The following is a 13,637-nucleotide window of genomic DNA, read 5'->3' on the forward strand; positions in this document are numbered from 1 at the left end:
CATTGCAGGCAATCTCAACGCCGAGCGTTACAGGGAAGACATCCTCCTCCCGCAGTCTGGTACCCTTCACGCAGGCTCATCCTGACATGACCCTCCAGCATGACAATGGCACCAGCCATACTGCTCGTTCTGTGCGTGATTTCCTGCAAGACAGGAATGTCAGTGTCCTGCCATGGCTAGCGAAGAGCCCGGATCTCAATCCCATTGAGCACGTCTGGGACCTGTTGGATCGGAGGGTGAGGGCTAGGGCCATTCCCCCCAGAAATGTCCGGGAACTTGCCCCACCTTTGTTCAGGGACACATTATTCCATTTCTGTTAGTCACATGTCTGTGGAACTTGTTCATTTTATGTCTCACTTGTTGAATCTTATGTTCATACAAATATTTACACATGTTAAGTTTGTTGAAAATAAACGCAGTTGACAGTGACAGGACGTTTCTTTGTTTTACTGAGTTTTTAATATCTACTTTTCTGGTTTTCAGGAGTTCATTCGAGAGGGTTGTCTGTACAAGCTGACCAAAAAAGGGCTGCAGCAAAGGATGTTTTTCCTGGTGAGTAACAGTGTTTCAGTTTCAACAATCTCTTTTGTTTGTTGATTTCTATCTTTTTTTATACAAGCTGAGAAAAAGAGTATCTCATGGCTCTCCCGTCTTTCCTTTGTCTCCTGTATTATTTATATTTTTCATTTTAGTCATTTTAGCAGGCTCTTATCCAGAGTGACTTACTTTACACTGTTATAAACCAGTAGGGAGATAATCTCAATGAGACAAACCTCGACAAATAATGGTTAAATATATTGATGTGTATCGTTCCTCTCTGTTTTCAGATATGTAATGTTTCATGCCAGTTAGTGGTCCCTCAGTATAAACTATTAGGATTAGCATTATCATGGTACCAGTATTGCCATACTAGGAGGTAAGAAAGGAAAGGAAACAACATGAAGTGGACTTCATATCTTGAGGAAAACAGTCCTAATGTTGGGAAGAAAAAATACAGCCTTGTGTTGACCGTCAGTCACATTTATTTTCCAAGCTATATCACACAATATGTTACATACAGTAGGTTTTTAATGGACTATAGAGTTTAGTCTGCTTTTGGTGTTCTTTTCTGCCGTTCGAAAATCTGGTATCGTAGTATCGCCATACTGTTATCGTAGCCTCTACCGAGTCCACAGCAACCAAATGTTCCGGTTTTCAAGGGAAAAGGAAAGAGACTGTTAACTTCTGTTTTTGGACGTTAACAACGAGCTTGTTCGACATTACAGCTGACAATGCAGGAGACTGCTTACTGACTGATCTACAAATCAACTTTCATCATAAATAACGACTCATTTATTATTTGTCGATCAGTCAGTCACCATTTACCCACAATGCATCATAGATTTGATGCTTTCAAACACTCCATATTAACTCCTCCACATTTACAGGATTGCTTGAACAGTTTTTCGTAGGGGATCGTTTCAGCCATTTCTTTTACGCCTGCGACATTAGGTTACTGGTATCATGACAACCCTAATTAGGATAACAAGAGTTTTTGTCATGGTGTATCTCATGGTCTATATACGGTCTTTCCTCTCAGTTCTCTGACCAGCTCCTGTACACAAGTAAAGGTGTGACGGCCACCAACCAGTTCAAGGTCCATGGCCAGCTGCCTCTGCACGGCATGATCGTGAGTATAAGCTGCCTGCCGTTCGTTAGCCTGCCCTGTGTTGACCCCTGACCTTTACCCTGTTAGCCATGACCTCTAAGGTTAATCTGGCTCTGACCTAGCTGTGGTAACCTGACCTAGCTGTGGTAACCTGACCTAGCTGTGACAACCTGACCTAGCTGTGGTATAGCTGTGGTAACCTGATCTAGCTGTGGTAACCTGACCTAGCTGTGGTAACCTGACCTAGCTGTGGTAACCTGACCTAGCTGTGACAACCTGACCTAGCTGTGGTATAGCTGTGGTAACCTGACCTAGCTGTGGTATAGCTGTGGTAACCTGACCTAGCTGTGGTAACCTGACCTAGCTGTGGTATAGCTGTGGTAACCTGACCTAGCTGTGGTAACCTGACCTAGCTGTGACAACCTGACCTAGCTGTGGTATAGCTGTGGTAACCTGACCTAGCTGTGGTAACCTGACCTAGCTGTGACAACCTGACCTAGCTGTGGTATAGCTGTGGTAACCTGACCTAGCTGTGGTAACCTGACCTAGCTGTGGTAACCTGACCTAGCTGTGGTATAGCTGTGGTAACCTGACCTAGCTGTGGTAACCTGACCTAGCTGTGACAACCTGACCTAGCTGTGGTATAGCTGTGGTAACCTGACCTAGCTGTGGTAACCTGACCTAGCTGTGACAACCTGACCTAGCTGTGGTATAGCTGTGGTAACCTGATCTAGCTGTGACAACCTGACCTAGCTGTGGTATAGCTGTGGTAACCTGACCTAGCTGTGACAACCTGACCTAGCTGTGGTATAGCTGTGGTAACCTGACCTAGCTGTGGTAACCTGACCTAGCTGTGACAACCTGACCTAGCTGTGGTATAGCTGTGACAACCTGACCTAGCTGTGGTATAGCTGTGACAACCTGACCTAGCTGTGACAACCTGACCTAGCTGTGACAACCTGACCTAGCTGTGACAACCTGACCTAGCTGTGACAACCTGACCTAGCTGTGGTAACCTGACCTAGCTGTGGTAACATGAACTAGCTGTGGTAACCTGACCTAGCTGTGGTATAGCTGTGGTAACCTGACCTAGCTGTGGTATAGCTGTGGTAACCTGACCTAGCTGTGGTATAGCTGTGACAACCTGACCTAGCTGTGGTATAGCTGTGACAACCTGACCTAGCTGTGACAACCTGACCTAGCTGTGACAACCTGACCTAGCTGTGACAACCTGACCTAGCTGTGACAACCTGACCTAGCTGTGGTAACCTGACCTAGCTGTGGTATAGCTGTGACAACCTGACCTAGCTGTGACAACCTGACCTAGCTGTGGTATAGCTGTGACAACCTGACCTAGCTGTGGCAACCTGCTGCTAATAAAATACTTACTAGGGTTGCAAAATTCACATATCTTAGTTGTAGGAATACAGAATTCCTGCTTTCCCTCCTGATTCTGGCAATCTTTCAACTGAGTTTTCTGGAAAACCTAGAAATTAGCAACCGTATTGTGAATGACTATTTCCTTCCTATTATTTTGGATTGAATTATTACTCATGTGTATGTGCAACTATCTGATTCAGCAAGTCGCCCCATGACGACAAAATGGACATTTCAGAAAACCATCACCTTCATGGGCCAGCCACTCTGAGAGCTCGATTCAATCCGTAGTGCAGAAGATCTGCATTCTAGCGCAATTTACTTTCTTTAAAGGCAATGTTACCGCATTTGCAGAGACTGCGTTCACGGTAAACGTTGCATATGTCGGCTCCTAGAGAACATTACCTTTCAAATGTCAACCGTGCTACAACGCAGATCTTCTGCGCTACAGATTGAATTGATCCCCAAGTTACTGAAATATTTTATCATCACCCCCTCAGCTGTCATGGTTGTTCAGTTTTCTGAAGAGTCAGTCAGACAGAAGGAAACTGAGAGAGATATAAGTCACTGCTAAGGGGGGGGTTTGGAAACTTACACCAGATCAGGGAGACGTGTGAGGTGTTTCCATTGCATTCTATAATAAAGAGTAGCACTGTGTTGAGTTGGGGGAAGTTGGCGGTCAGGGTGGGGGATTTGACTTGTTTGTCTGTCAGTGAGACTATCTCGAGGTCCCTGCCTTGGTCTAACCTGCGTCTCTGCTTCTTCACTTGTGATGCAGCTCATAGTTTTGGATGCTCCGGTGAGTACTCTGGGTTCTGTTGGCTAGGGCACGCAGCCCTGCTCCCTCTCCCGTGCTGGTGTAGACAAAACAACGCTTAGATGTGGGCTCTGACGAGACGTCTGGGAATGGCTGGGAAAGGGAGAAAGAAGATGTGTTTGTTTAGATTTGATTTATTTTACCTTTTATTTAACTAGGCAAGTCAGTTAAGAACAAATTCTTATTTTCAATGACGGCCTAGGAACAGTGGGTTAACTGCCTTGTTCAAGGGCAGAACGACAGACCTTGTCAGCTCGGGATTCGATCTTGCAACCCTTCGGTTACAAGTCCAATGCTCTAACCACTAGGCTACCTGCCTCCCCGAATGCCACATGCCAGATGTGAATACCCCCAGGCCAGACGGATGTGTAGTAGATTACCCCCCCCCAGTCCAGACAGATGTGCAGTAGATAACCCCCCCCCAGGCCAGACAGATGTGCAGTAGATAACCCCCCCCAGGCCAGACAGATGTGCAGTAGATAACCCCCCCCCCCCGCCAGGCCAGACGGATGTGCAGTAGATAACCCCCCCCAGGCCAGACGGATGTGCAGTAGATAAACCCCCCAGGCCGAGAGGCTTTTGGCAGGCCTTCCTTTGATCTGTTATACCTCAAGTTCCCCTGCTGCTCTTGTCCAATCCCATGAGAGCTGGTCGTAGTGGCCAAAGGCCAACGTATCTTTGCTGATCAACCATCTTACTGTTTTTCTCTCCACCCCCCACCCCCTCCCTTCCATCCTTAGGTGGAAGAGAGTGAGAATGAGTGGTCTGTCCCTCACTGCTTCACCATCTACTCTGCCCAGAGGACCATTGTGGTGGCAGCCAGGTAAACACACAGGAGTTTCACACACACAGTCACAGAACTGTCAAAGATGAAACAAAACGTTATGCTTTTTAATCTAAAGACAAATGCACATTTTAATAGTGAACCAGAGTTGGTTAAAGTCCTGAGTCGTAAAACCCACCCTGCTCACTTCATCAGCTGATCTGTAATAACCTCCCTGTGTGGATGTGATTGTAGCTCGAAGGTGGAGATGGGAAAATGGATAGAGGATCTCAACATGGCAATAGAGATGGCCAAGAAATCTCAGGAGAAATCAGACCTGTTCCTGGACCCAGGGCTCTGTGATCGCTCCAACAGTAAGGCATAGAATTACCCCTCTCTGTGATCGCTCCAACAGTAAGGCATAGAATTACCCCTCTCTGTGATCGCTCCAACAGTAAGGCATAGAATTACCCCTCTCTGTGATCGCTCCAACAGTAAGGCATAGAATTACCCCTCTCTGTGATCGCTCCAACAGTAAGGCATAGAATTACCCCTCTCTGTGATCGCTCCAACAGTAAGGCATAGAATTACCCCTCTCTGTGATCGCTCCAACAGTAAGATGTAGCATTACCCCTCTCTAGCGATCCTAGCATTACCCGGCTCTGTAGCGATCCCGGCATTACCCGGCTCTGTAGCGATCCCGGCATTACCCGGCCCTGTAGCGATCCCGGCATTACCCGGCCCTGTAGCGATCCCGGCATTACCCGGCCCTGTAGCGATCCCGGCATTACCCGGCCCTGTAGCGATCCCGGCATTACCCGGCCCTGTAGCGATCCCGGCATTACCCGGCTCTGTAGCGATCCCGGCATTACCCGGCTCTGTAGCGGTCCCGGCATTACCCCGCTCTGTAGTGTATAGTTAGGATCTATAGTACTTGTTCATGCACCTGGATGTAGCCTACAGTATTAGATCCCTCTTTGTTTTTATAGTGATAATGTTTTTAAATTGTCTTTTCCCCTTTTGTTGTGGAACCTACTAGCCTCTTGGGCTGGATGTTGTGGAACCTACTAGCCTCTTGGGCTGGATGTTGTGGAACCTACTAGCCTCTTGGGCTGGATGTTGTGGAACCTACTAGCCTCTTGGGCTGGATGTTGTGGAACCTACTAGCCTCTTGGGCTGGATGTTGTGGAACCTACTAGCCTCTTGGGCTGGATGTTGTGGAACCTACTAGCCTCGTGAGCTGGGTTTGAAACCGTCGCTATATGTGTTGTGGATTTTCTGGTGCATCCATGGACTGTTGGAGCCAGATGGTGATCCTATTGGGTGGACTTTTGTACAAATGTACTGTACCCCCTCCCTTTAGATGTAGCTAACCCCTCCCCTCCTTCCTCAGGGTCGTCGGATGAGGTTTCTCTGGAGCAGGAGTCAGAGGATGACATGTCGTCGTCCCGTAACTCTCTGGATAAGCAGACCCATCACCGTGCCAACAGCACCATGCATGTCTGCTGGCATCGTAACACCAGCGTGTCCATGTCAGATCACAGCCTGGCTGTGGAGGTAGAGACTACACACACAGAGAGACTACACACACAGAGAGACTACACACACAGAGAGACTACACACACAGAGAGACTACACACACAGAGAGACTACACACACACACACACACACAGAGACTACACACACACACACACAGAGACTACACACACACACACAGAGACTACACACACACAGAGACTACACACACACAGAGACTACACACACACACACACACAGAGACTACACACACACACACACACACACACACACAGAGACTACACACACACACACAGAGACTACACACACACACACAGAGACTACACACACACACACAGAGACTACACACACACACACACACACACACACACACAGAGACTACACACACACACACACAGAGACTACACACACACACACAGAGACTACACACACACACACAGAGACTACACACACACACACAGAGACTACACACACACACAGAGACTACACACACACACACACACAGAGACTACACACACACACAGACTACACACACACACAGACTACACACACACACACACAGAGACTACACACACACACACACAGAGAGACTACACACACACACACACAGAGAGACTACACACACACACACACACAGAGACTACACACACAGACTACACACACACACACACAGAGAGACTACACACACACACACACACAGAGACTACACACACACACACACACAGACTACACACACACACAGAGACTACACACACACACAGAGACTACACACACACACAGAGACTACACACACACACACACACAGAGACTACACACACACACAGAGACTACACACACACACAGAGACTACACACACACACACACACACACACAGAGAGACTACACACACACACAGACAGAGACTACACACACACACACACAGAGACTACACACACACACACAGAGACTACACACACACACACAGAGAGACTACACACACACACACACAGAGACTACACACACACAGACTACACACACACACACACAGACTACACACACACACACACAGACTACACACACACACACACAGACTACACACACACACACAGACTACACACACAGAGACTACACACACACACAGAGACTACACACACACACAGAGACTACACACACACACAGAGACTACACACACACACACAGAGACTACACACACACACACACACACACACAGAGACTACACACACACACAGAGACTACACACACACACACACACAGAGACTACACACACACACAGAGACTACACACACACACACACACACACACAGAGACTACACACACACACACACACACAGAGACTACACACACACACACACACAGAGACTACACACACACACACAGAGACTACACACACACACACACAGAGACTACACACACACACACACAGAGACTACACACACACACAGAGACTACACACACACACAGAGACTACACACACACACACAGAGACTACACACACACACACAGAGACTACACACACACACAGAGACCACACACACACACACACACAGACTACACACACACACACACACACACAGAGACTACACACACACACACAGAGACTACACACACACACACAGACTACACACACACACAGAGAGACTACACACACACACAGAGAGACTACACACACACACACAGAGAGACTACACACACACACAGACTACACACACACACAGACTACACACACACACAGAGACTACACACACACACAGAGACTACACACACACACAGAGACTACACACACACAGAGACTACACACACACACACACACACAGAGACTACACACACACACACACACACACAGAGACTACACACACACACAGAGACTACACACACACACACACACACACAGAGACTACACACACACACAGAGACTACACACACACACAGAGACTACACACACACACAGAGACTACACACACACACAGAGACTACACACACACACAGAGAGAGACTACACACACACACACACAGAGACTACACACACACACAGAGACTACACACACACACACAGACTACACACACACACACACACACACACAGACTACACACACACACACACACAGAGACTACACACACACACACACACAGACACACAGAGACTACACACACACACACAGAGACTACACACACACACACACACACACACACACAGAGACTACACACACACACAGAGACTACACACACACACAGAGACTACACACACACACACACACAGAGACTACACACACACACACACAGAGAGACTACACACACACACACACACACAGAGAGACTACACACACACACACACACAGAGAGACTACACACACACACACACAGAGAGACTACACACACACACAGAGAGACTACACACACACACACACACACAGAGACTACACACACACACACACACACAGAGACTACACACACACACACACACAGAGACTACACACACACACAGAGACTACACACACACACACACACAGAGACTACACACACACACAGAGACTACACACACACACAGAGACTACACACACACACACACACACAGAGACTACACACACACACAGAGACTACACACACACACAGAGACTACACACACACACAGAGACTACACACACACACACAGAGAGAGACTACACACACACACAGAGAGAGACTACACACACACACACACAGAGACTACACACACACACAGACTACACACACACACACACACACACACAGACTACACACACACACACACACACACAGAGACTACACACACACACACACAGAGACTACACACACACACACAGAGACTACACACACACACACACACACACACACAGAGACTACACACACACACACACACAGAGACTACACACACACACACACAGAGAGACTACACACACACACACACACACAGAGAGACTACACACACACACAGAGAGACTACACACACACACAGAGAGACTACACACACACACACAGAGAGACTACACACACACACACACAGAGAGACTACACACACACACACAGAGAGAGACTACACACACACACATACACACACACACAGAGACTTCACACACACAGAGAGAGAGAGAGAGACTACACACACAGAGAGACGCACACAGAGAGACACACACACACATCGCATCCGATGACTTCCATCACTGCTTGTGGGTTCTCTGATGACTGTATAGTCCGATGCAGGATGCATACTGTCTGCCACAGACACAACACAGAGAGGCCTGTCCCGTAGAGGAACAGACACAACACAGAGAGGCCTGTCCCGTAGAGGCACAGACACAACACAGAGAGGCCTGTCCCATAGAGGCACAGACACAACACAGAGAGGCCTGTCCCATAGAGGCACAGACACAACACAGAGAGGCCTGTCCCGTAGAGGAACAGACACAACACAGAGAGGCCTGTCCCGTAGAGGAACAGACACAACACAGAGAGGCCTGTCCCGTAGAGGCACAGACACAACACAGAGAGGCCTGTCCCATAGAGGCACAGACACAACACAGAGAGGCCTGTCCCATAGAGGCACAGACACAACACAGAGAGGCCTGTCCCGTAGAGGCACAGACACAACACAGAGAGGCCTGTCCCGTAGAGGCACAGACACAACACAGAGAGGCCTGTCCCGTAGAGGCACAGACACAACACAGAGAGGCCTGTCCCGTAGAGGCACAGACACAACACAGAGGGGCCTGTCCCGTAGAGGCACAGACACAACACAGAGAGAGAGAGGCCTGTCCGGTAGAGGCACAGACACACACACTATTTCGTGTGTGCTTATTTTTGTCCTATTTCACACATGTACAAGTGTGTGTTACTACATGTGTGAATTGGACATTCGTTTTTTGCATTACCCAGAGAGTGGGGTAACGGCCAGGGTCTGCCATTGGAGCAATTAAGATTAAGTGCTTTGCTCAAGGGCACATCGACATATGTTTCACCTTGTCTGCGATTCAACTTAGCGACCTTTCGGTTATTTTCTAGCGGCACATATAAATCAAATGTTATTAGTCACCTGCACCGAATACAACGGGTGTAGACTTTACCGTAAAATGCTTACTTAAGAGCCCTTCCCAACAATGCAGAGTTAAAAAGTAAACAATTATAATAGTAACACGAGGAATCAAATGAAATATACAAGAATGGAGCTATATACAGGAAGTACCAGATCAATATGGAGCTATATACAGGAAGTACCAGATCAATGTGGAGCTATATACAGGAAGTACCAGATCAATGTGGAGCTATATACAGGAAGTACCAGATCAATGTGGAGCTATATACAGGAAGTACCAGATCAATGTGGAGCTATATACAGGAAGTACCAGATCAATGTGGAGCTATATACAGGAAGTACCAGATCAATGTGGAGCTATATACAGGAAGTACCAGATCAATGTGGAGCTATATACAGGAAGGACCAGATCAATGTGGAGCTATATACAGGAAGGACCAGATCAATGTGGAGCTATATACAGGAAGTACCAGTACCAGATCAATGTACAGAGGTAGATATGTACACGAAGGCAGGGTAAAGTGACTAGGCATCAGGATAGATAATAATAAGGTATTTGAGGTAGATATGTACATGAAGGCAGGGTAGATAATAATAAGGTATTTGAGGTAGATATGTACACGAAGGCAGGGTAAAGTGACTAGGCATCAGGATAGATAATAATAAGGTATCTGAGGTAGATATGTACATGAAGGCAGGGTAAAGTGACTAGGCATCAGGACAGATAATAATAAGAGTAAAATAAAGATCAGAGCAGCAGCAGAAAATGTAAAGTGTAAAAGTGTGTGTGTAATGTTTGTTGTCAGTCTGCGTGTGTGTGTGTGTAGTGTATGTGTGGGTGTGTTAATGTAGTGTGTGTATATGGTTTGTATATATAGTCGTGTGTGTGTGTGTGTGTGTGTGTGTGTGTGAGTGTGTGTGTATACCATACACACTACCGTTCAAAGGTTTTGACACACCTACTCATTCAAGGATTCAAATAGCCACCCGTTGCCTTGACAGCTTTTCACACTTGGCATTCTCTCAACCAGCTTCTTGAGATAGTCACCTGGAATGCATTTCAATTAACAGGTGTACCTTCTTAAAAGTTAATTTGTGGAATTTCTTTCTTTCCTTAATGCATTTGAGCAAATTAGTTGTGTTGTGACAAGGTAGGGCTATGTTCTGTATACCCCCCATTTGGTAAAACACTAAGACCATATTATGGCAAGAACAACTCAAATAAGCAAAGAGAAACGACAGTTCATCATTACTTTAAGACATGAAGGTCAGTCAATACGGAAAGTTTCAAGAACTTTGAAAGTTTCTTCAAGTGCAGTCGCAAAAACCATCAAGCGCTATGATGAAACTGGCTCTCATGAGGACCGACACAGGAAAGGAAGACCCAGAGTTACTTCTTCTGCAGAGGATACGTTCATTAGAGTTACCAGCCTCAGAAATTGCAGCCCAAATAAATGCTTCACAAAGTTCAAGTAACAGACACATCTCAACATCAACTGTTCACAGGAGACTGTGTGACTCAGGCCTTCATGGACGAATTGCTGCAAGAAACCACTACTAAAGGACACCAATAAGAAGAAGAGACTTGCTTGGGCCAAGAAACACGAGTAATGGAAATTAGACGGGTGGAAATGTGTCCTTTGGTTTGGAGTCCAAACTGGAGATTTTTGGCTTCAACCGCTGTGACTTTGTGAGACGCAGTGTGGGTGAACGGATGATCTCCGCATAGAGGAGGAGGTGTTATGATGTGGGGCTGCTTTGCTGGTGACACTGTCTGATTTATTTAGAATTGTTAACCAGCATGGCTACCACACCATTCTGCAGCGATACACCATCCCATCTGGTTTGTACTTAGTGGGACTATCATTTGTTTTTCAACAGGACAATGACCCAAAACACACCTCCAGGCTGTGTAAGGGCTATTTGACCAAGAAGGAGAGTGATGGAGTGCTGCATCAGATGACCTGGCATCCACAATCCCCCGACCTCAACCAAATTGACATGGTTTGGGATGAGTCGGACCGCAGAGTGAAGGAGAAGCAGCCAAAAGTGCTCAGCATATGTGGGAACTCCTTCAAGTCTCTTGGATAAGCATTCCAGGGGAAGCTGGTTGAAAGAATGCCACGAGTGTGCAAAGCAAAGGGTGGCTGCTTTGAAGAATCTCAAATATAAAATATATTTTGATTTAATACTTTTCTGGTTACTACATGATTCCATATGTGTTATTTCATAGTTTTGATGTCTTCGCTATTATTCTACAATGTAAAAAATAAAGAAAAGCTCTTGAATGAGTAGGTGTGTCCAAACCTTTGGCTGGTACTGTACATAAAAATGGACCGGATGTGGTGTAAAACAAAACCTGTCTAAAGATGTATGAAAAGCCATGCCCCATCTTCATGACTGTGCGGTGTGTGTGTGGACCATGTTAGGTCCTTAGTGATGTGGACTCCAAGGAACTTGAAGCTCTCAACCCGCTCCACTACAGCCCCATCAATGTGGATGGTGGCTTGCTCTTCCATCTTTCTCCTGTAGTCCACGATCAGCTCCTTGGTCTTACTGATGTTTAGGGAGAGGTTGTTGTCCCGGCACCGCACTGCCAGGTCACTGACCTCCTCCCTGTAGGCTGTCTCATCAGGCCTACCACCTTCGTGTCGTCAGCCAACTTGATAATGGTGTTGAAGTTGTGCGTGGCCACGCATTCGTGGGTGAATGGGGAGTACAGCAGGTGACTAAGGACACACCCCTGAGGGGCCCCCGTGTTTAGGGTCAGCGTGGCGGAGGTGTTGTTACCTACCCTTACCACCTCAGGAAGTCAGGGATCCAGTTGCAGAGGGAGGGGTTCAGTCCCAGGGTCCTTAGCTAGGTGGTGAGCTTGAAGGGGACTATGGTGTTGAGCGCTGAGCTGTAGTTATTTTCCCTCTTGTCCAGGTGGGAGAGGGCGGTGTGACGTGAAATCTGTGGATTTGGATGTGTTGGGGCAGTATGTGAATTGGAGTTGGTCCAGGGTGTCTGGGATGATGGTGTTGATGTGTGTCATGACCAGCCTTTCAAAACACATCATAATTACAGATGTGAGTGCTGCAGGGTGATAGTCATTTAGGCAGGTTACCTTGGAGTTCTTTGGAACAGGGACAATGGTGGTCAGCTTGAAATATGTTGGGATTACAGACTGGGACATGGACAGATTATAAATGTCAGTAAAGAAATTGGCCGAGCTGGTCTGTGCATGCTTTGAGAACGAGCCCTGGTAATTCTGTCTGGCCCGGCGGGCCTTGTGATTCTTAACCTGTTTAAAAGTTTTGCTCACAGCGGGCCAAGGAGAGCGAAATCATGCAGTCATCTGGAAAAACGGGTGCTTTCACGGAGGCACAGTCTTCTATTCCTCGACGCGAGCATAAAAAAGGCATTTAGCTCATTTGGGAGTTGTGCATCGCTGGGCAAACCATGGCTG

The 13,637-nt window shown here is 47.0% G+C and overlaps 1 protein-coding gene across 5 annotated transcripts in view; it reads left to right on the top strand.

Moving 5' to 3' along the window:
• The window catches only part of farp2 (FERM, RhoGEF and pleckstrin domain protein 2), a 93,731-nt gene that overhangs the window by 65,415 nt on the left and 14,679 nt on the right, over nt 1–13,637 (top strand). For 4 of the 5 annotated variants that reach the window (XR_006756972.1, XM_045687961.1, XM_045687959.1 and 1 more), the window contains exons 20-24: nt 484–552; nt 1,580–1,669; nt 4,583–4,665; nt 4,861–4,979; nt 5,999–6,162. Coding sequence is in view for 4 of the 5 variants with exons in the window: in XM_045687961.1 (XP_045543917.1) it covers nt 484–552; nt 1,580–1,669; nt 4,583–4,665; nt 4,861–4,979; nt 5,999–6,162 (525 nt within the window). In the remaining variant the exon portion in view is untranslated. The remainder of the gene's footprint in view (nt 1–483; nt 553–1,579; nt 1,670–4,582; nt 4,666–4,860; nt 4,980–5,998; nt 6,163–13,637) is intronic. The other variant, XM_045687960.1, reaches the window with a different exon arrangement.

This window comes from Salmo salar, chromosome ssa10 (genome assembly GCF_905237065.1).
Source record: "Salmo salar chromosome ssa10, Ssal_v3.1, whole genome shotgun sequence".
Classification (NCBI taxonomy): Eukaryota; Metazoa; Chordata; class Actinopteri; order Salmoniformes; family Salmonidae; genus Salmo; species Salmo salar.